The 22041-nt window shown below is 33.5% G+C and overlaps 1 protein-coding gene and 2 non-coding genes across 3 annotated transcripts; all 3 read right to left on the bottom strand.

Moving 5' to 3' along the window:
- Nucleotides 1-1393: 1393 nt before the first annotated feature.
- On the bottom strand, nucleotides 1394-17980 carry ranbp1 (RAN binding protein 1). The gene is made up of 6 exons (XM_061730363.1): nucleotides 17858-17980; nucleotides 12222-12355; nucleotides 10906-11063; nucleotides 4941-5069; nucleotides 4784-4852; nucleotides 1394-2609 (listed from the first exon to the last, which is right to left on the bottom strand). Exons 1-6 carry the CDS (start codon nucleotides 17870-17872, stop codon nucleotides 2467-2469), a joined length of 648 nt encoding a protein of 215 aa, XP_061586347.1. The 5' UTR covers nucleotides 17873-17980; the 3' UTR covers nucleotides 1394-2466.
- On the bottom strand, nucleotides 4506-4634 carry LOC133451662 (small nucleolar RNA SNORA77). Its single transcript, XR_009783205.1, has one exon. It is a non-coding gene; the product is annotated as a small nucleolar RNA SNORA77 (small nucleolar RNA).
- LOC133451661 (small nucleolar RNA SNORA77) lies at nucleotides 8594-8722 on the bottom strand. Its single transcript, XR_009783204.1, has one exon. It is a non-coding gene; the product is annotated as a small nucleolar RNA SNORA77 (small nucleolar RNA).
- Nucleotides 17981-22041: the final 4061 nt, after the last annotated feature.

Genomic DNA, 22041 nt, shown 5'->3' with positions numbered 1-22041 from the left:
ATATTTTCGATTGAGTTAAGTGCAAATTTTATTGCATTTTGAGGCGTCATTTCATTTTCAGGAAATTATGACATTATAGGGTGCTACAATCCTTGGCTGTTGAGTTTCTCTCGACCTTCAGACCCCGATTCGTCCACATATCAAACTGCATTTTAATGTCATTCCTCCTCAAGACGACTGCCACTACTCCTTCGCCGGGATGGACATCACTGCAGGTCAGGGTTCATTCCTGACAGTCAATGACTATCAGCCAGAAGACAAGTTTGTTTTCAAAACTGCATATGTATAATATAAAATACATTATAGTTGTAAATGTGTTCCTATTTTTGTGAAGAGGAAATTTTCCCAGTGACCTGAGCAAAAGTAAAAATAAAGTTTCCAACTCTAGAGTGAATCTGAGTCTTTTTTACTAACAATCACCTGCTTATTAATGACAGATGTTACAGGACTGTCTCAGAAAATTAGAATATTGTGATTTTCTGTAATGCAATTACAGAAATGTCATACATTCTGGATTCATTACAAATCAACTGAAATATTGCAAGCCTTTTATTATTTTAATATTGCTGATCATGGTTTACAGCTTAAGAAAAACTCAAATATCCTATCTCAAAACATTAGAATATTCTGGGAATCTTAAACCATAATCAGCATTAAAATAATAAAAGGCTTGCAATATTTCATATAGTTGATTTGTAATGAATCCAGAACAGAGGAAATGGTATGCATGTACTTCCAAAGCGGTCACTGCATCTCATGATTACATAAGACATTTTACAAGATTTGTTTTTTTTTTTAACCCAAGTATTTTTTTTAAATTCCTGAATTTGAATATATGAATAATAATTCTAGGGAATTATTGATTTGTAATTAATCCAGAATGTATGACTTTTTTTTTTTTTTTTTTTTTTTTTAATTGCATTACAGAAAATAAAGAACTTTATCACAATATTCTAATTTTCTGAGACAGTCGTGTATGTAATTTAATTTTAATGTAATTACAAAAATGTCATACATTCTGGAAATTATTACAAATCAACTGAAATATTGCAAGCCTTTTATTATTTTAATATTGCTGATCATGGCTTACAGCTTAAGAAAACTCAAATATCCAATCTCAAAAAATTTGAATATTCTGGGAATCTTAATTTTAAACTGTAAACCATAATCAGCAATATTAAAATAATAAAAGGCTTGCAATATTTCAGTTGATTTGTAATGAATCCAGAATGTATGACATTTGTTTTTTTTAAATTGCATTACAGAAAATAAAAAACTATCACAATATTCTAATTTTCTGAGACAGTCCTGTATGTAGCAAGGAGCTGCTTCACTTCCTCCATGAGGGGGGAGAAAAAAAAAAGGAAAAAAGTAACGTTTATGAAAACAAACGTGGTCTTCAACAGTTTTTATTTGAAGTAGGAGGAAACATTTCAGATCACTTGAGTGCAAATGAAGAGCAACATTGAATCCATATATGTGTTTTTACAGATGCCCTGGCACTTAGATGCACTTAAGAGGCAAGGTAAAGAACGTAATGGAGAGAAAGGGGGATGGGGTGTAAGAACACAGATCAGATTGTGCACAGTTACATTTTTACTCTACATGCTTTAAAGCCAGGGAATGTTACGGGTTAAAGAATACAAACTGGATCTCCTGATGTGGAAAAACTTGGGTCAAAGAAGAGCTACATCAAACTCATGAACCGTTTGAGACTTGGTAAGTTTTTAAGATGTTTAAGACAAAAAAGCAAAAAAAGGAAAATGCTAAGTGCATCTGATCTATCAGTCAGTCGTGGGCGGACACACCCGTCCGTCTGCTGCCCCTCTACCGGTGGGAGTGGATTCCTCTCATAGCGAGCTACCGAGAACACAGTTTTAAAGAGGGGAACCAAAAAACTTTTTCTAAAAAGGCATCCACTGAGAAGTCCTCGCGTTACTGGTGCTGCAACAGTGGAAATGTGGAACTGAAGGCACACCGAGATGCATCATGTGGATTCAGTTAGAATGCACCTCCACAATGCCTGGTCCCTGACGCTTTGCTGCTAACAAGCAGGCTACATTATTCTCCCTCCATGCAAACCAACCCTTTCACAACAAAAAATTAAACATTTAAAAAAAAATAATAACCCAATGTGGGAACTGTCGCTATCACAAGCCTTTTTCACAGTTTGTCAGAGGTAAAACATCGAACTGTTGATGACGAGGATGACAAAGCGCCACATCCCATGGTGCGAAGAGGAAAATGAGTGGAAGGGAAAGAACTTTTCTGGGGTTTTTTTTTTTTTTGATAAATTTACTAATATTTTTTCCCCAGTAGCATCAAGGTCTTGTGATCTTGAGTCAAAACAGACAAAAAAAAAAAAAAAAAAAAGGTATGCAAGTTTCCAAATTCAGTTCATTTAGTCTATTGTAGAAAAAGAGGAAAAACTGATAAACTGGAGATCAGCAAAGGAAGTCCTTGTTTTCATTTCTTCTCCTCAGCTTTCTCCTCCTTTTTCTCCTTCTCAGTCTCCTTTTTGTCCTCTTCTTTCTTTTCATCCAACACCTTGTCTTTTACAGAGAGTTCCTCCAGCTTTTCTACCACCTTGTTGGCGCTATCAGTGTCGCCTGTTGCAAAACAGTAAAACATATGAGTCAGTGAGCTTTGAAAGTCAGAATTTATATTAAAAAAAAATGCATTCCTGCTTTTTTAATTTGCACCCAACTGCGCTTGCAAACTTGTGTCGCTTTTCTGCAACGTACGCAGTTTGAATCAAAATTTCGTCCGCATGAAACGTGTATCGGAGCATCTTGTCAATAACATCGTTGGTGGAACTGAAACAGGTCATTGAACTGTTCAGGAACTTCTTACTTAGCTGCTCAACATGGAGTTAGAAATAATATTATAATTGGTATAGACCAGGGGTCAGCAACCCAAAATGTTGAAAGAGCCATATTGGACCAAAAACACAAAAAACAAATGTCTGGAGCCGCAAAAAATGAAAAGTCTTGTATAATGTAAGCCTTAGAATGAAGGCAAATGGCGAAAGTCGAAACGTCGAGAAAAAAGCCGAAACGTCGAGAAAAAAGTCGAAACGTCGAGAAAAAAGTCAAAACGTTGAGAAAAAAGTCAAAATGTCGAGATTAATGTTGAAGTACAATCTCGAGAAAAAAGTCGAAACGTCGAGAAAAAAGTCAAAACGCCGAGAAAAAAGTCGAAACGTCGAGATTAATGTTGAAGTACAATCTCGAGAAAAAAGTCGAAACGTCGAGAAAAAAGTTGAAACGTCGAGAAAAAAGTCGAAACGTCGAGAAAAAAGTCGAAACGTCGAGAAAAAAGTCGAAACGTCGAGAAAAAAGTCGAAACGTCGAGAAAAAAGTTGAAACGTCGAGAAAAAAGTCAAAACGTCGAGAAAAAAGTCAAAATGTCGAGATTAATGTTGAAGTACAATCTCGAGAAAAAAGTCGAAACGTCGAGAAAAAAGTCAAAACGTCGAGAAAAAAGTCAAAACGTCGAGAAAAAAGTCAAAACGTCGAGATTAATGTTGAAGTACAATCTCGAGAAAAAAGTCGAAACGTCGAGAAAAAAGTCGAAACGTCGAGAAAAAAGTCGAAACGTCGAGAAAAAAGTCGAAATGTCGAGAAAAGTCGAAATGTCGAGAAAAAAGTCGAAATGTCGAGAAAAAAGTCGAAATGTTGAGATTAATGTTGAAGTACAATCTCTAGAAAAAAGTCGAAATGTCGAGAAAAAAGTCGAAATGTCGAGAAAAAAGTCGAAATTAAAAAAGGAAAAAGGAAGAAAAAATAGAAAAAATAGAAAAAAAAGAAAAAAGAAAGAAAAAGAAGAAAAAAAGGTCAAACATTTTTGAAAAAGCTCCAGGAGCCACTAGGGTGGCACTAAAGAGCCGCATGTGGCTCCAGAGCCGGGGTTGCCGACCCCTGCTATAGACTCACCTCAAAACTAACACTGGCATCCTTTAAAGTTTGGTTTAAGAAATGTGATGTAGCATGAAAAATAGCCCTCATTTGAAGTGAAGCAATACCCGTATATTGATCGGGACTGGCTAAAAGACTTGCGTTTCCGTGTCCGACCCACTGAAGATGTTTTATTGCAAACGTTGTCTTTAATACACGATTCATATGGATGACATTTTGATTCAAACCGGCAAATATTGCTGCTAGCGATATGATTTTAAAAGGAACACACGACTTGGAACAGGGTTCATACACATTTTAACCAAAAAAAAAAGACTTTTCGATACGAAATATTTATTGATCAATTTTAAAATCTACCTTATAGGCTGTTATTACTAAATGTTATCATTAAGTGAGAAAAATAAATTCCATGACTTTTCCAAAACTTTTGGGGGTGAACTTATGTTTCCAAAACTTTTCCAGGCCTTGAAAATGACATTTTCAAATTCCATGACTTTTCCAGGTTTTTTCAAAACGTATGAACCCTGTTGGAACCAAGTTTACTCGAACAAGAATAACTTAAAACGTGTTAAAAAAAACTGACGGTAAACTAATGTAGCAGAACATAAAGGCACCGGGCTTTTAGAAGTCCAGTATGTTGTTACATTCTGCATGTTCATGTAGCAGACAGAAAAAGTTCCAGGCTGGAGCGAGCAGCGAAGAACAGAGTGAGTCTGCGTTGTTTTGTAACATAAGATACAAAACTATACCTGGTAACCCTTCACTTAGATCACCACATTTTAATATAAGAGCAAACATTACTAGACAAAACGGCTCACCTGCATCTATTCAATGATACGCTACATTATAAGGACTTAAATCGGTACCTGTTGTCTCTAGAGTCTTCCTGACCTCCTCCTTGCATTCATCAAACTTCACCTTGAACTTCTGAGCATCTGCAAAACAACCAACAGTATTTAAAGCCAGTGTTAACAAGTATAAACATGTTTAACTGTAATACTGGATTTGAGTATAAACACTTACTTTCTGCATTTAAAAAGCGTATTGCCAGCAGTTCCGGTTTGGGGGATTCATCAGCGTAATCTGCTAGTGTGTTCCACACCCACGCTCTGTCACTGCCGGCGTTGGGCTTCAACTCCATCATGGGGGTGACTGTAAACAGAGGAAATGTTATGTATTTACTTCCAAAGCGGTCTCTAGGGCTGGGGATCGATTCAAATATCAAGAATCGATTCGATTCAAATATCAAGAATCGATTCGATTCAAATATCAAGAATCGATTCGATTCCGATTCTTAAGATTCAGAATCGATTATCAAGATTTGATTCGATCCGATATTGATTTGGGTTAGTGTTATTAAAACTGTTTTTTCAGATGTTGCATGAATTATATGACTGTAGTTATGCAGAATATTACTACTAGTATTATATTGAGATTAAACAGCAAGTATTGCAGCTAATGATGCTGTAAGGACCAATCAGCTCCCAGAATGCTGATAGAACTGCTTTCAGAAACATCGTGGGGCAGAATTACCAAACAGATCCAGGGAGGAAACAGAGACGGATGAAATCAGTTTTATTTTTTCCCACATTCCGTTTTTATTTGTTCCATTTTCGGTCTATTTTGGTTTTTAATTTTTGAGCATTTGGTTTTTAGCATGTTTTGCAAATGTAACCCCAAGACAGTATATAAAGTAATGAAATATAGACCATTTATGCAATTATAACCTAACACTTTAATGTTTTCATACCTTTAAACATATTTAAAGGCAAAAACATGGCACCAGTTATTCTCGTGTCCAACAAAACATTCCTTTTTTGGGGATAAACAAAAAATAACCAGAAGGTGTAATGTAATGATGAAAAAATAAATAAATACATAAAAAAAAAAAAAAAAAAAAAAAAAAAAAAAATCGATCTTTAGACATATGAATCGATTTTTAGGAATTAATATGAGAATCGATTTAGAATCGGGAAATCGATTTTTTCAACACAGGCCTAGCGGTCACTGCATCTCAGGATTACATAAGACATTTTACAAGATTTGTTGTTTTTTTTTACTTTAACCTAAGTATTTTTTTTAAAACTCCTTAATTCCTGAATTTGAATATATGAATAATAATGCTAGGGAATTCATGGGATTACAGTGGAATTCTGATATTAAGTGTAAATATTACCAATAAATAAACAAAGAATAAACAATATTGGATTCACGTAGAGAAAACCCCGACACAAGAAATCCAATGTATAGAACATGAACATTAAATGTATCAAGGTCGATTTTCCAAGTGAGAGATTTGAGAGCAGTAGAGAGAAATGATTAGATGGAGTTTGAAAAACGGTCTGTTTAAACATATTTAGGTATGAATAATATACGTCACTAAAATCAAATCTAGCTGGTTTGAGGGTTTTTGTCTCAGTTACACAGTTGCATAAACCACAATGGTCCAACCTGGGGATCATTTCATAAACCATGTTAAAATACTAACTCAAGAGTTTTGTCATCTCAAAAATCCATCGTCAGTGAGATCTGATATCGTTTTCCTCGTGGCATCGACTACTAAACAGAAAATTTCCTCTTAAATATGTATTTTTATTTAAGAAGGATGCAGGATACAGAGAACACACAAACCCACTGTTTATAAAGTCACACACACTGAAATTTATGGATCAGGTTAAATACAAAACAGCGCAAATAATGTTCAAAGCAAAGAATAATCTACTACCAAAAAATATCAGAGGAATGTTCACTGAGAGAAAAAGGGGCTATAATAATCTTAAGGGGAGAAATGAAACAAAGTAATAACATAAATCTGTTTAAAAAGTAATACAAAAAATAATTTATAAACAGGTATATGGAAGAGGAAATGGGTTAACGAGGAGTGTGAGAAACAAATAAAATAGGGAAAAATTGTATATTATACTTGCTTAAGATATGTTTAGATATTTATGTAGTTATATTATCTGTTGAGAGGAAAAGTTGAAATTATGTAATATATGTTAATGTATTTATTGGGTATGTACCACATATATTTATAGGGATATTTATGTAGTTTATATAGTGTATATTTATATAGATGTATATAATAGTTGTATTTTCTAGATATTGATATAATATTTATGTAATATTTATATTGTCTATATACTTATATGGATAATTATGTAATAACAGGCATGTTTACGTAGCATTTATATAGACTATTTATATGGATATTGTGTAGATATAATAGCAATAATGTAAATCCATAGAGTTATAAAGGGGTAGGAACTAGGAAAAAGTGTAAACTTCTTCCTACTCCTTTTTTTCAAACATATGTGAATATGAAGATGTAAATGTTTATCTTTTTATTATTATTTTTACTTTCATTTTATATACATGTTCGAAATAAAAATTCATTCATTCATTCAAGAAAAAGAGAGAGCTTTTATCACTGAATCTGATCCCACAGCCGACGTGGTGAAAGTAAAGGGTGAGACGTCGTTGGGCGAAGTCGGTGACTGGAGTCGGGTTTGTGAGTCCAGAGTGATTTACACGTAGAATCGGCCACGAGCCGTCGGCCTTTATGGCCATTGACTAGCGAATCAGAGTTAACCAGAAACGACACTGGTAAACATACTAGATAGACACTAAACTCCACTCCATCATCGCATCGGTCTGGATTGTGTTGTGAACGCCAGCATATTTTCATTATTAGCCTTTGTATTTTCGAATTCTTATTGACTTCTATCAAAAATCATAACACTGACTGACGACAACGGGCTTTGTCATTTGTCACAAGTTTCCATGACTGTACATGACCTCTAAAATATCAATGTACGAATGAAATATAGGAATAAAACTATGTAAAAAGTCTCCACAGTGGAGATCTATTGACAATTATGGTTTAACACAAAATAAACATTTGTTTAAACTAACTGATATACCAGCAATATGTTGTAGTATATGTTGTATAGTAATCTAATATAACTGTAATAACCGATCTGTATGATCAGGGTTTATACAGCAATCCTTATGTTAAATTTAATACCAATTTAATACCTTTTTCACTACCTTCAGATTTTTTTTAAAAACTGTCACAACATTAAGTGTTAATCACGGACCTTTTAACATTAATACAGATTTTGACCTATAGAACACTATACAGAACAGATTTATAGACTCATTGATGTCGACCAGATGTTTCACATTTATTTCACTTTGTGAATGACAATAAAATAGACAGCTTAAAATGTAAAAAATAATACCAATTTAAAAAAAAAAAAAACCTCTGACAGTGAATTTAACACTTTTAATGGCCTTAAATTTGGCAATTTTCATTTATCACTTTTTAATACTTTTTAAAACCCCGCGGAAACCCTGATGATACGCAAGACGCTAGGAACGTCACGCGTGAGAACGCACAAGACTTTTAGATACGAAATATTTATTGATCAATTTTAAATCTACCTTATAGGCTGTTATTATTAAATGTTATCATTAAGTGAGAAAAATAAATTCCACGACTTTTCCAAAACGTTTGGGGTGAACTTATGTTTCCAAAACTTTTCCAGGCCTTGAAAATGATATTTTCCAATTCCATGACTTTTCCAGGTTTTTTAAAAACGTATGGACCCTGTTGGAACCAAGTTTACTCGAACAATAATAACTTAAAACGTGTTAAAAAAACCTGACAGTAAACTAATGTAGCAGAACATAAAGGCACCGGGCTTTTAGAAGTCCAGTATGACGTTACATTCTGCATGTTCATGTAGCAGACAGAAAAAGTTCCAGGCTGGAGCGAGCAGCGAAGAACAGAGTGAGTCTGCGTTGTATTGTAACATTAATACCTGGTAACCCTTCACTTAGATCACCACATTTTAATATAAGAGCAAACATTATCGATGACAACGGGCTTTGTCATTTCTGGTGGTTGTTCTTTCCTTTTCGGGCTATAAAAAAAAGTGTAAGCCTGTAATGATATGAATTTAGAAATTGATTTCCCAAAATTCAGTGAAATTCTCCTTGGATGGCTCAACAGGCCGGTGTCCGGGTGGCAACTTCTTTTTTTAAATGACCCATTATGACTTGTGTGTTTAGTATTTCTGTGGGTTTAGTATTTCTTTTGTACATTGTTCTTTTTTTATATTGCTCTTTTTTTTTTAATTTAGCTATTTATTGGTTATTTTAATTTTTTTTTCTTTTTAGGATATGCTTTATATATATTATTATATATTTTATATTAGGGCTGCAACTAACGACTATTTTAATAGTCGACTAGTCACCGACTATTGAAACGATCAGTCGACTAATCGGATAATTAGTCATTTTTTCTTAAAATTAGTATGTCGCTTTATTTTTGTGGCAAATGATAATAAACACGAGAAAGATGGGTACTTCAATGAAAAATACAGGACTGTCTCAGAAAATTTGAATATTGTGATAAAGTCCTTTATTTTCTGTCATGCAAAAATGTCATACATTCTGGATTCATTACAAATCAACTGAAATATTGCAAGCTTTTTATTATTTTAATATTGCTGATCATGGTTTACAGCTTAAGAAAACTCAAATATTCTATCTAAAAAATTTTGAATATTCTGGGAATCTTAAGCTGTAAACCATAATCAGCAATATTAAAATAATAAAAGGCTTGCAATATTTCAGTTGATTTGTAATAAATCCAGAATGTATGACATTTTTGTGGTTTTAATTGCATTACAGAAAATAAAGAACTTATATTCTAATTTTCTGAGACAGTCCTGTAGATATTTTATTCATCTTTGCCGCTGTTTATACAAAAAGTTAATAAAATGGCCTATTTAAAACCAAGGACAGGCACATTGATCAGTCAGACATAAATCCATGAATAAATAAACCTCTGTCCATTATTTTTCATTTTTTAAGAACAGCCAAATGTGTTATATAAAAAATAAAATAAAACATCTCATATTTTTTCTCCATCAAGTGGGTGAAATGGGTTCTGGATGGCAGGACGTTCTCTGGGTTGAACTGGTGTATCATTTGTTGAAACCTGTCACCCAGACCCGACGTGCTTTCTCTTCAAATGCTCGTGCATTACCAACGTGCTCCCGTGATAAGCAAGGTCTGCTTTGCAAACCTCGCAAGTCATCTTTTTATTTACCGTATCGAGGCTAAAAGGCTCCAAAACTTTAGAAGTTTTGTTACGTGCGGCTGCTACAGGACGGGACGCCGTCATTATTGTTTACCCACTACCGCTCGGCAGAGACGCTATCGTGCATGCGCGACTCTCGGCAGAGATTGTATTGAAATGAGACGCCTCACTCCGTTGGAAAAACACGTCTGGCAACAATTGTCGACAATGGAATTCATTGTCGACAATTGATTATCGATTTTTGTCGACAACGTCGACGAATCGTTGCAGCCCTATTTTATATACCTTTCATTCTTTGTGTGTATTTGTAAATTTGTTGAGTGTGTATGTTTGCTACTGCACAAGCAAATTTCTCCTCTGTGGGATTAATAAAGTTCTATTATTCTTCTTCTTATGCCTCATTTTAGGCTGCATGGATTTTAGAGACCTAGTGAGGATGAGATTTCATTTTTTTGTTGTCTCATTAAGCAAAAACCTTTGGACTGACAGGTATCCCCCCCCCAAACGTATAATAATTTAACTAAAACATTAGTGAATAGAGGCCGTATCGATCTCCCACTTACACGGCAGCGTCAGGGAGATTTCTGATGTTCTTTTGCCAATATCAAAATGTTTTCACACATCAATATTTACACCATATGATATTAAAAAGGTTTTGAAAGGAAAGGGGAAAGCTACTAAACTGAAAAAAAAAATCTTTAAAAAGGATTCAGATGCGTTTTAAACCAAATGGAAACAAATGGTGTGCTCTGAATGATTGTTAACAAACTTCACTAGTAAAAAACAACAATTGATCATATTTGTTATGTTGACTGACATTAAACTTTGTTCCTCAGTTCAAACCCAAATGAGACCATTCTGGTAAACTTGACTCACTGTGATGATTGGCACAAATCTTCAAAGTCCGGTCTCTCCTCATTAGGAGGCGGATTGTTCCCCTCTCTTTGTGTTTCAGCAGCTTCACGTCACCGGTTCCTCTCTCCTTCCACTCCGGCGGGTCGTTCTCAGAGGCAAAACGATATAGTTTAGCCCGCCTGAGAGAAATTACAGAATACTTCATTGAAACGTTATCAATATTCGTGAATGTGTCAATATCTTTTGTTACCAGGCAAACAGATGCTTATAGGATTTGTAAATAGCATTTATTGTGTTCTGGATTTTGGTTCAGATAAAAGTGTCACTCTCACCATGTTTGTCCCTACATTTGGTGTTTATCTTTTTATTTGTACATTTTCCAAGTATTATTATCTGGATCCAAAATAAAACTACTTATCAAACAAATATACTAGTTCAGGGGTTGGCAACCCAAAATGTTTTAGAGCCATATTGGACCAAAAACACAAAAAACAAATGTGTCTGGAGCCGCAAAAAATGAAAAGTCTTATATAAGCCTTAGAATGAAGACAACACATGCTGCATTTATCTATGTTAGTTATAACTGGGGAGAGATTTTTTTTTCTCCATTATGCACTTGGAGAAAAAAGTCGGAATGTCGAGAAAAAAGTCGAAATGTTGAGAAAAAAGTCAAAACGTCGAGATTAATGTTGAAATGTTGAGATTAATGTTGAAGTACAATCGAGAAAAAAGTCAAAATGCAGAGAAAAAAGTCAAAATTTCGAGAAAAAACCCAAAATTTCGAGAAAAAACCCAAAATTTCGAGAAAAAACCCAAAATTTCGAGAAAAAACCCAAAATTTCGAGAAAAAACCAAAATTTCGAGAAAAAACCAAAATTTCGAGAAAAAACCAAAATTTCGAGAAAAAAACAAAATTTCGAGAAAAAGGCCAACATTTCGAGAAAAAGGCCAACATTTCGAGAAAAAGGCCAACATTTCTAGAAAAAGGCCAACATTTCGAGAAAAGGGCCAAAATTTCGAGAAAAAAGGCCAAAATTTCGAGAAAAAAAGCCAAAATTTCGAGAAAAAAGCCAAAATTTCGAGATTAAAAAAGGAAAAAGAAAAAGAGAAAAAAAACAGGGGGAAAAAAGTCAAACATTTTTGAAAAAGCTCCAGGGAGCCACTAGGGCGGCGCTAAAGAGCTGCGGGTTGCCGACCCCCGTACTAGTTGAACATTTAGCTTCAGCCACATATGCAAGCCAACAAAGTAAACCAATACAGCCAATATAGTAAACAGAACAAGGCTGAAAATAATAAATGAATGAATAAAATCACTAAAAACCAAGAAAGCAACTTACATTTTAAAGAGCTCCTCTTCATCTTCTTCTAATGTTTTCACGTCCTGTTCAGGGAGAGAGACTATGGGCTCAAAGTGAGGATCGTGGTTCGGGTCCTCGACAGTTTCTGAAGGGGTTTCGTGGTCTTCCTGGTCCTGAAAACACACAATAATAATAAAAAAAAGAGTTAATTCAACTAGTGCTGGGCAGTAAGACCAAAAATTTATATCACGGTATTTTTCAAAATTATATCGGTTTCACGGTATATCACGGTATTTTCTTTTTCATGCACAACTGGGTGTTAACCACATTTTCTAATGATTTGGAAAGGAATTGCTGCAGTAAATTGGCTTAGAATGGCCTATTTTACTGTCATGAGGATGCATAAATCAAATAAATTAGATTTAGGCATGCTTTTCAAAGAAAAAAATCTTTTAAAAAATTACAAGGTAGAAAATATTTATTGAACATAAAAAACTGAACATTTTTTTAATTTCCCAGCATTATGTTGTTTTGGTTCCACCTCCTGGTGAATGTTAGGTCAAATTCTTATGTGGTTAGTTTTTGGTTGGCCAACGATTTACGTTTGTGGTGCAACCGGTACGGGAGCGGCCAGTCTATTTCCTTATATTACAACGCCGTTATCAATTGTTGGTTTTTTTTCCCCACTTATTCCACCCAACAGCGAAAGTTTTTTTTTTTTGCCATTTTCGGCCGAACAATTTCGGTTACCGAACAATCGGTGCATCACTACTACAATGTCCAGCGGCGCGGCGGAACGTAGCGCTGCGCGGCGTTCCCAACGTTTAGTCTACGCTACTGTACATTAGGGCTGTTCGATTTTGCCCAAAAATAAAATCTTGATTTCTTTCTCTCAAAATCCGATTTTCGATTACGATTACTTTGTGAATTGACAAAAGGCAAAGAAATTATTTCAAATATGCTGTTTTTTTATTGAACATTTGCCCCATTGGGCTTATAGTGCAAACTTTGCTCTTATTAAACCAAAAATGAATGAATAAAGTGCAAAACTCTGTAAAATAACAGGGTTTCCGCGGGGGTTTAAAAAGTATTAAAAAGTGATACTGAAAATTGCCAAATTTAAGGCCATTAAAAGTGTTAAATTCACTGTCAGAGATATTTTTTTTTTTAAATTGGTATTATTTTTTACCTTTTAAGCAGTCTATTTTATTGTCATTCACAAAGTGAAATAAATGTGAAACATCTGGTCAACATCAATGAGTCTATAAACCTGTTCTGTATAGTGTTCTATAGGTCAAAATCTGTATTATTGCAAGTTTTTTGCAAGGAACACGAGCCGGTCTACCGCGTTAGGCTTGAGGGATGCCCGGTGGCATGTTACAACGCCCCCTCCTACACTAAAGAGCCTCTCCGATGGGGCACTTGTCGCAGGTATTGAGAGGTATTTCCATCAATCATTAATATGGTATCAATCATCAATATGTGTGCAGACAAGGTTAAAAAAAATATTTTTTTTTAAATAAAAAATTTAAAAAAAAAGTGAAAAATCGATTTTGTGATTTTCACGTTTTAACATCGTTCTAATTACATAATCGCGATTACGATTTAAAATCGCTTAATCGAACAGCCCTATTGTACATACTCACTGGTATTACGGTATATGAAAAATTCATATCATAAGAAAAATAAACACCGGTATTCGGTACCACCCAGCACTAAATTCAACTCAATCATTCAACCAAGTTGGGGTGTGTGTGGATGCTGCAATGACTTCAGTGAAAAACAGGGCGTGAAGGATTCAATAGAGGGATTTGAGAGCTCAGTGGGTAAAGGTTGCTCGTGTAGGGGAGAAAGACAAAGCCCTTTGAAAGTCACTGTTGCTGAGACAAGCATCTTTAACATTTGTGTTGACACGAACTCCCTACAAGTGAAAAGAACAAAAACATTTGTGTAAAAAACAGAAAACTGTGGCTCAGTAATGAATATGTTACTCCACGATATTAAAATCAGCCCATAAACCTTTTAGGGCTCACTGAAATGAACTATAAACAACTTTTAAGTTGTATATATGGGTCAATGACATGACGCCTATATTTTCAGAAAAACAGATTTTTTTTAAATTCAAAAAAGGTTTAAATGGATAAATAAAATACCATATATATGAACTACCTGTCCCACATATGAACTCACTTGAATTTTACAAAAAATACTAGTTATCTGGGATTTTGTTGTTGTTTTAAGCGTCAAAATGTCACGTAGTGTGACTCTTGTTTTGAAAACCTTTTTTTTTTTTTTAAATCACTTAATGTTTTTAAATCTGCCCAATCTGGCATGATTTCCGAAGTGTCTAGTAGTGTGTAAGATTGCAACACATTTGTATTTATATTTCCATCATAATATACAAAAAAAGTTTGACTGATGTCCATTTTATGAAATATCATGTGGCGCGAACATTAAAAAAACAACCATTTTTGTATAATACTGAAAACCTGTAAAAAAAGATGTCAAGGAAATTAATTTAAATATGAATCATGGTTGCACCACATTACCTTTTTTAAGTCTAGTGCCAATTCATCTTGACAAAAAACTCTGAAATCCCTTAATTTAAACTTTTTATATGAATTTATGTGTACACAACATTCTTAATGTTTGAACTACTGCAATATATATTCTTTTTTTATTATTTTAAAATTGACCTGTTGAAAATCCTTATTCGTCATTGACCCATATGTTAATAAGAGCCATTTGTCTATTACTGTTTGTAACTATTTAAATCTGGGTTCAGTGAGTGAAAAAAATGAAAACAAATTCCCTGTTTTACCTTATTTTTCACATTAATGCATCACAATGTTGACCAGGGAAAAACCTGTGTTATCTTGTTCGTTGATTTTTGTTTGTGATTGACCGAAATAAATATTTACTACTACTACTACTACCTCATTACTCCACCACTTTAGAACCAACTCGTACATTTTTTCCTTTAATATTATTTGCTCTTTTGTATTGCACCAATCACCACAACACATTCCATGTTAGTGTTAAACTACTTGGCAATAAACTTCTTTCTGATTCTGATGTTCATACTTGGCCAATAAAGCTTATTTTATTCTATTCCACCAGTTTACATATTTAGAGCGTGCTAATGTCGTGGTTATGTTTTAAATTGTTGAACAACTTGCATTAGAGATTACAGGGTTCCTACACATTTTTCAAGGTCAAATTCAAGAACTTTCAAGGGTCATTTTAAAAATCTTCAAGCACCTTATCTCTGGGGTAAAATATCTACAGGAATATATATATTCATAATAGTTTTTTCTGCTTTTTAATCACAAGTATGTACATTGTATCTAGTCATGTTTCATCTTACTGATTTTATTTCTCCTTGTAATAACTAAACTACACAGTCTGATCCCAATTTTGTGAAAGACAGAGTTATAATTTCAAGCACTTTTCAGGCCTTGAGAACACAACATTGAAATTCAGTTTATTTAATCCCACCCCCTTTCCACAACTAAACATAAATTATATGTTTGTATTTACTTTTTATACTATACATATATAATTTTTACAAAAAATAACCTGTTTAATACCAGATGTAAGCTCTATCATAAAAATAATATAACTATGATATAAATATAATACGTATATCTTTACAAACATACAAAGACAGCATGACACAGCTGCTGATCTTTAAACACAGTCTTCACTTTTATACCTCAAATAAACAATTTCTTTATATTTCTTCTTAAATAGTTTTATGTTTGTACATTCTTTTAACTCCAAATTCAAATCATTCCACAGTTTAATTCCACAAACTGATACACAAAAACTTCTTTTTGTTGTACGCACAAATAAAGATTTAAAGTTTAGGTTTCCCCTTAAATTATAACCCCCTTCCCTCCCAATGAATCATTTCTGAATGTTATCCGGTAGTGAATGATATTTTGCTTTAAACATTACTTGTTTAGATTGAAATGCCACTAAATCCATAAATTTTAGTACTTTAGACTGTAAGAATAGTGAGTTTAGTGTGATCTCGATATCCAGCCTTATTAATGTACCGTATTGCTCTTTTTTTTTAAACTATGAGTAATGAGCAGAGGTGTCAAGTAACAAAGTACAAATACTTCGTTACCTTACTTAAGTAGAAATTTTGGTTATCTATACTTCACTGGAGTAATTAATTTTCAGACGACTTTTTACTTTTACTCCTTACATTTTCACACAATTATCTGTACTTTTTACTCCTTACATTTTAAAAACAGCCTTGTTACTCTATTTCATTTCGGCCTTTAATAAAAACTATCCAGTTAAATTGCTCCATCCGGATAGAGTGAATTTGGTTGTGGTTGTTTCAGATGTTCTTGTCCAGTTTTGTTCTTACATCCGTTCCCTCAGATTCCTGCAACTAAACTTGGATGTACATTCCAATAAAGGTTAGGATAAATGATAACACGCCTCTGAAGTTTGACTTTTTGCACCATTACAATACTTATAGGCAACTAGTCATCATATCTCCTGCTCTCTGAAACACATGTTAATGCTCAATAGTACACATATATGGTTCTTTAATATATTTACATTATACTAAGATACATTCATTTTCAATGGCTTTTGTCCTTAATGGCTTTTTTCCCCCTTACATTACTTTTACTTTTATACTTTAAGTAGTTTTGAAACCAGTACTTTTATACTTTTACTTGAGTAAAAAACTTGAGTTGATAGGAAGGAAGGAAGAATGAAAAGAAGAAAGGAAGGAAGGAAGGAAATAAGGCAGAGGATGGGAGAAAAGGAAGGGAGGAAGGGAGGAAGGAAGGAAGGAATTCATTTCCAATGGCTTTTTCCCCCTTACATTACTTTTACACTTTAGGTAGTTTTGAAACCAGTACTTTTATACTTTTACTTGAGTAAAAAACTTGAGTTGATACTTCAACAGGAGTATTTTTAAACTCTAGTATCTATACTTCTACCTGAGTAATGAATGTGAATACTGAAGACATCTCTGGTAATGAGTTTTATAGTTATTTTTATAGTTATTATTTCCCCACATTTCTGCACAGCAAGTGAAATATGGAAGAACTAGTGAACAGTAAAGAATATAAAAGGCCCTGTGATCCAAAACCTGTACTGTTATCTTCTACTTTAACTCAATGCATATATAAATAGGTGCACATTATTATTTTTTAGCGATTAATAGTTGCTTTATTGCTCCATTAAAGGCCAGCGCCAGCCGAGGCTGATTTATGGTTCTGCGTTAAATCGACGGCGTAGTTTACGCGGCGACGCAACCGGTACGGTGTGCGTCGCCGCGTACCCTACGCCGTAGACTCTGCGACTACGCCGTAGCCTCTGCGTCGATATCTTTGTGCTGTGAGAGCCGGGTGGGCGATGCTAACACGCTGCCTTCACTCTCCACACATCTGCGATTAAAACCCTTTAACACATCATTAAAAACCTGCACATCTCCCCCTAAAAAAACCCTACAAACTGCACATTTGGGGGGACTTGAAAACACTAATTCAGTGTGTTTTTTTAATCACAGCATCGTCTCTCCCGTTCTCGCTCAGTTTCCAAAAACTTTGGTGAATTTTGACAAATAAATGCCAAATCTGTCGCGAAATCGCTGTTTCAAAGGAAGCGGGATGCGTTAGAAGAGCCGTAACGCGCGGTGTTACCTTTGTGTCTGCCATATTAAGGGAGATGTTTGCAGATTATGGAGTTTTTTGGAGAGATTCAAATCCTGGACCGGCCACCGTTTCCCCTCAGCGACGCTCACTTCCGGTTGGCGCTTTTTCGCGCGCAGACTGCTCTACGTATGCCCCCGCGCGCATGCGCAGCGCCTCGTCGGCTATGGCAAGGCAAGTTTACAGGACTATTAGGATCTATTAATTTTTAAGTTTTATTTAAGTTATTTTATTATAACTTATTTTTTTTTTATTTACATATATTTATATATTTATTTTAATTTTATTATTATTATTATTATTATTATTATTATTATTATTATATATTATTATTTATTATTTTATTTTATTGTATATATTTATTTTTATTTTATTTAGTTTAAATTTTAATTTACATTGTTTCCCTAAGAAAGAAGGAAAATGTTACATTTTGATAAATCTGTTTTTAGTTCTTGCCAAATTTCACATTCATAAGAGTAAATTTTCAAAGAAAACCCCTTGCTTTTATGTTTTCCAGAAAGAAATGGAACTTTACTTAAAATTAATCACTAAATCAACAAATGAAAAGGCTATTAAAACCGTAGACTTGTGTAATATATATAATCTTTTTGAATAACGAACATCACCCCTGGCACATGTTCTGTATTCTTTTAAATAAAGTTTATATAAAAAAAAAGTGTATTTGTACTTGTAAAATAGGTGGATTAGAGTTTCTCTTAAAATGTGATTTTGAAGTGGGCAAGATTTCTGTTAAATTGTCAAATTTCCACAAGCAGATTCTCAATTTAGTTTAGTTTAGTTTAGTTTATTGTTTTGCACAGTTTTTTTTTTAAATATACAGGAAATATCAAATAGAAATACTATAGGTGCAGGAAGAGTTAAAAAACCCAATGGGCTTATTTGAAGCCTCCACCGAAGATATTCAAATTGCATGTGTTATAAAAAACACAAGATTAACATACAAAAACAAAAAGTATAACTACACAAAAGTGATGACAAACTAATAATGCAATATATAAATAATAAAGAATAAAGACAAAAAAATAAGTGTGTGTGAGTGTGCATGGGATATAGTTTTTACAATTTATACTTATATTGACTCCTGAGAAAATAAGACGGTACACGTCACTATAAGTGAAACACACACAAAAAAAAAAAAAACAACAAAAAGAACATGGATACATGTATAACATTACATTGGGAAAGTCAAGTGGTCCTTCAAACGTCTTTTGTAACATTTCAAAGAGGAAGAGTCTTTGCCAAGTGGGAAAAATCATTCCACAATTTAGTCCCTAAATCTCACCGAACATTGACGTCTGCAGGTGAGAAATTTAGGAGGATGAAGATCTGAGGATTGTCCAGTTGAATAAGAATGAACCTGTGAATTTGATTTAAATTCACAGGTTCACACAATATCTGGAAAATGCTGTTCAATCATAATTTTTCACCCCATAGATCAACTCTATGGAACAATAGAGTAGAAGATCTTTGTTTAAACAAAGCTGGTTTGAGAAAGGGATAGTTTTTGTCACTGATCTGCTAGATGATATTGGGAATGTAATTGATTTTGCTTCCTTCTTGAACAAATATGGTTTAAATTGTCATGCAGAATTTATAAAGGTTTGTAAAGCCATTCCCCTGCCACTTATTAATTTGATTAAAAGTGCTCTAATGTGTGTAGATATTGAGACAGCACTTCCTGTGTTAGGTATTGAGGATTATGGGTTATTGGATAAGAAATGTAACAACAAGTTTATAAGTGCTGTCTTTAAGTCGAGATCATTTAACGACTATCACAGAGGGTTTTATTCTGACACTTCAGTCTTTATTTAAGTTTGTCACAAGAAAAATCCCACTCAAACTATATCAAATGGCCCATTCCCCCCAAAGTCAAGGAAACTCATTTTAAATTGATCAATAAAAACTATCCAACCGCTGGATTTTTGAGACATAGATTTAAATTTGAAGTTGACCCCTGTGCTTTTTGCAATGAATCTGAAGAATCACTTGATCACATGTTTCTATTGTGTCCTGTCTCACACTTTTTTTGCTGGAAATTAGAAATTGGCTATCTTTAAAAACGAATGACATTCCAAATTTAGAAATCGTTAACATTATTTTTTACATAGATACAATTGACAAATCAGTGTCTCTCTTGGTTAATGTCATTCTCTTACTGGCTAAATATCACATACATTGTTGTAAGTGGAGAAAAATGAAGCCCTCTTTCCAATGTTTTTTAAATGATTTCAAAAGTCTTTTTGTTTCTTTAAAAATGATTAAGTCAAATAATTCTGCAAAAAAATTATTAACCGATATATCAAAGTATCTTTTATTTTAAGTCTCTTTCTGAAATGTCGATGCTAAATGCTTTAAAATGCCTTACTGTTCCTTTGTATTAACTTTACTTGTCTATCTTATTTTTGTTTATAGGTCTCTTGTTCATGAAACCTCCCAAATGTTCTTTTTTCTTATATTATATTTCCTCTACTAGCAGTTTGTATAAAGTGTGTTTTTCTTGTTTAAAAAATTGTGTTGACACAATAGACTTTGGAATCAATAATTTAATTATATTGGCTAAATCTTTTATTCATAAATGTCGCTTTTTGAAAATTAATCCAATCTTTATTGCATATCTAAACGAAATAATTCAGTACAAAAAATATTTAAAATCTTGCATGATTCAAAAAGCCCAGCATCTTCATAAGTATCTTTGTTCCCTAATTCCTGACTGATCACTTTCCTTTTTTTATTTTATTATATTGTTTATTCCTTTTCTTTCTTTTTCGCTCTGTATCGTCTTTGTTTTGTTTTACTCATTGGTCGCTCAGTGTTCTTTGATGCAAATGTTCTTCTGGAATGTATAATGTGCCTTGTTTTTTTTTTGTAAAATCAATAAAGAGGTTGGGAAGAAGAAAATAAATAGATGTGTACAGCACAATTCCACACAATGTAATTCAAAGTACTTTACATCAACAGTAAAAGCAGCAAGACACAATTAAACAGTAAATGACAAATAAAATGAAATAAAATGACAAAATAACTTATTTGACAATTTCCCCCTGTTTCAAGTAGATTTTCACTTGAAATAAGTAGAAAAATCTGCCAGTGGAACAAGATTTTTTTGCTTGTAATGAGAAGATAAATCTTGTCCCACTGGCAGATTTTCCTACTTATTTCAAGTGAAAATTTACTTGAAACAGGTGAAAATTGTCAAATAAGTTATTTTTCTGGTGTTATTTTTCTGGTGATGACTCTAAATGTTGAAATAGCAGTAAAACCACATTCATTGATGAAATGACATAAGGGATGGAAAGGGGGGATGGCAGTTTTACTGGGGGGATGATTTGGACCGTTTTTATTTCAGGGGGGATGCCATCCCCTCTCATCCCCCCTCAACTCCAGTACTGGGAGTACATTTTATTTTATGTCATAAATAATAAATGCACAATGACCTTTGAAATTGTGGTCCTTACAAACACCAGGAAACTGGACCACATTACACCAGTCATAAAATGTACTCCCATATGGTGAAGGTTTGGATCATAAAAATCTGATTGCAGCTGCTGAAATATCTTTATAAAATATACAGGACTGTGTCAGAAAATTAGAATATTGTGATAAAGTCCTTTATAAGATAAGATAAGATAAGATAAAACCTTTAATAGTCCCACAGAGAGGAAATTCGCAGTTTACAGCAGCAAAGGGGATAGTGCAAAAAATAACCCAAAAAACAAGAGGCATCAATAGAGAAGTAATAACACAGTAATAATAATAACACACTATAAACAGTAAACTGGTATATACAATACTAATAATAATAATAAGAAAAATAAATAATAAGAAATACTAGTATATAAAAAGATAACAGACGGATATTTACAGACGGATATTTACATAATTGCAAGTTGCAGTGAGTGAAAGATATTGCACATTATTTCCCTTTATGTACATTTATTGTCAGGTTGTATATGTGTTATTTAGTTATTTAGTATGTGGTTATTTTCTGTAATGCAATTACAGAAACAAAAAGGTCATACATTCTGGATTCATTACAAATCAACTGAAATATTGCAAGCCTTTTATTATTTTAATATTGCTGATCATGGCTTACAGCTTAAGAAAACTCAAATATCCTATCTCAAAAAATTTGAATATTCTGGGAATCTTAATCT

This window comes from Cololabis saira, chromosome 9, assembly GCF_033807715.1.
Source record: "Cololabis saira isolate AMF1-May2022 chromosome 9, fColSai1.1, whole genome shotgun sequence".
Lineage (NCBI taxonomy): Eukaryota > Metazoa > Chordata > Actinopteri > Beloniformes > Belonidae > Cololabis > Cololabis saira.
This window is presented reverse-complemented; position numbering and strand designations above follow the sequence as displayed.

Bases quoted from the DNA above. Each gene is read 5' to 3' on its own strand.
- ranbp1 (XM_061730363.1), bottom strand. The intron at 11,064-12,221 runs GTAAGTTGCTTT...AATTTCTCTCAG, and splicing joins GAAGAGGAGCTCTTTAAAAT to GCGGGCTAAACTATATCGTT. The intron at 2,610-4,783 runs GTACCGATTTAA...GTTTTGCAACAG, and splicing joins GAAGACTCTAGAGACAACAG to GCGACACTGATAGCGCCAAC.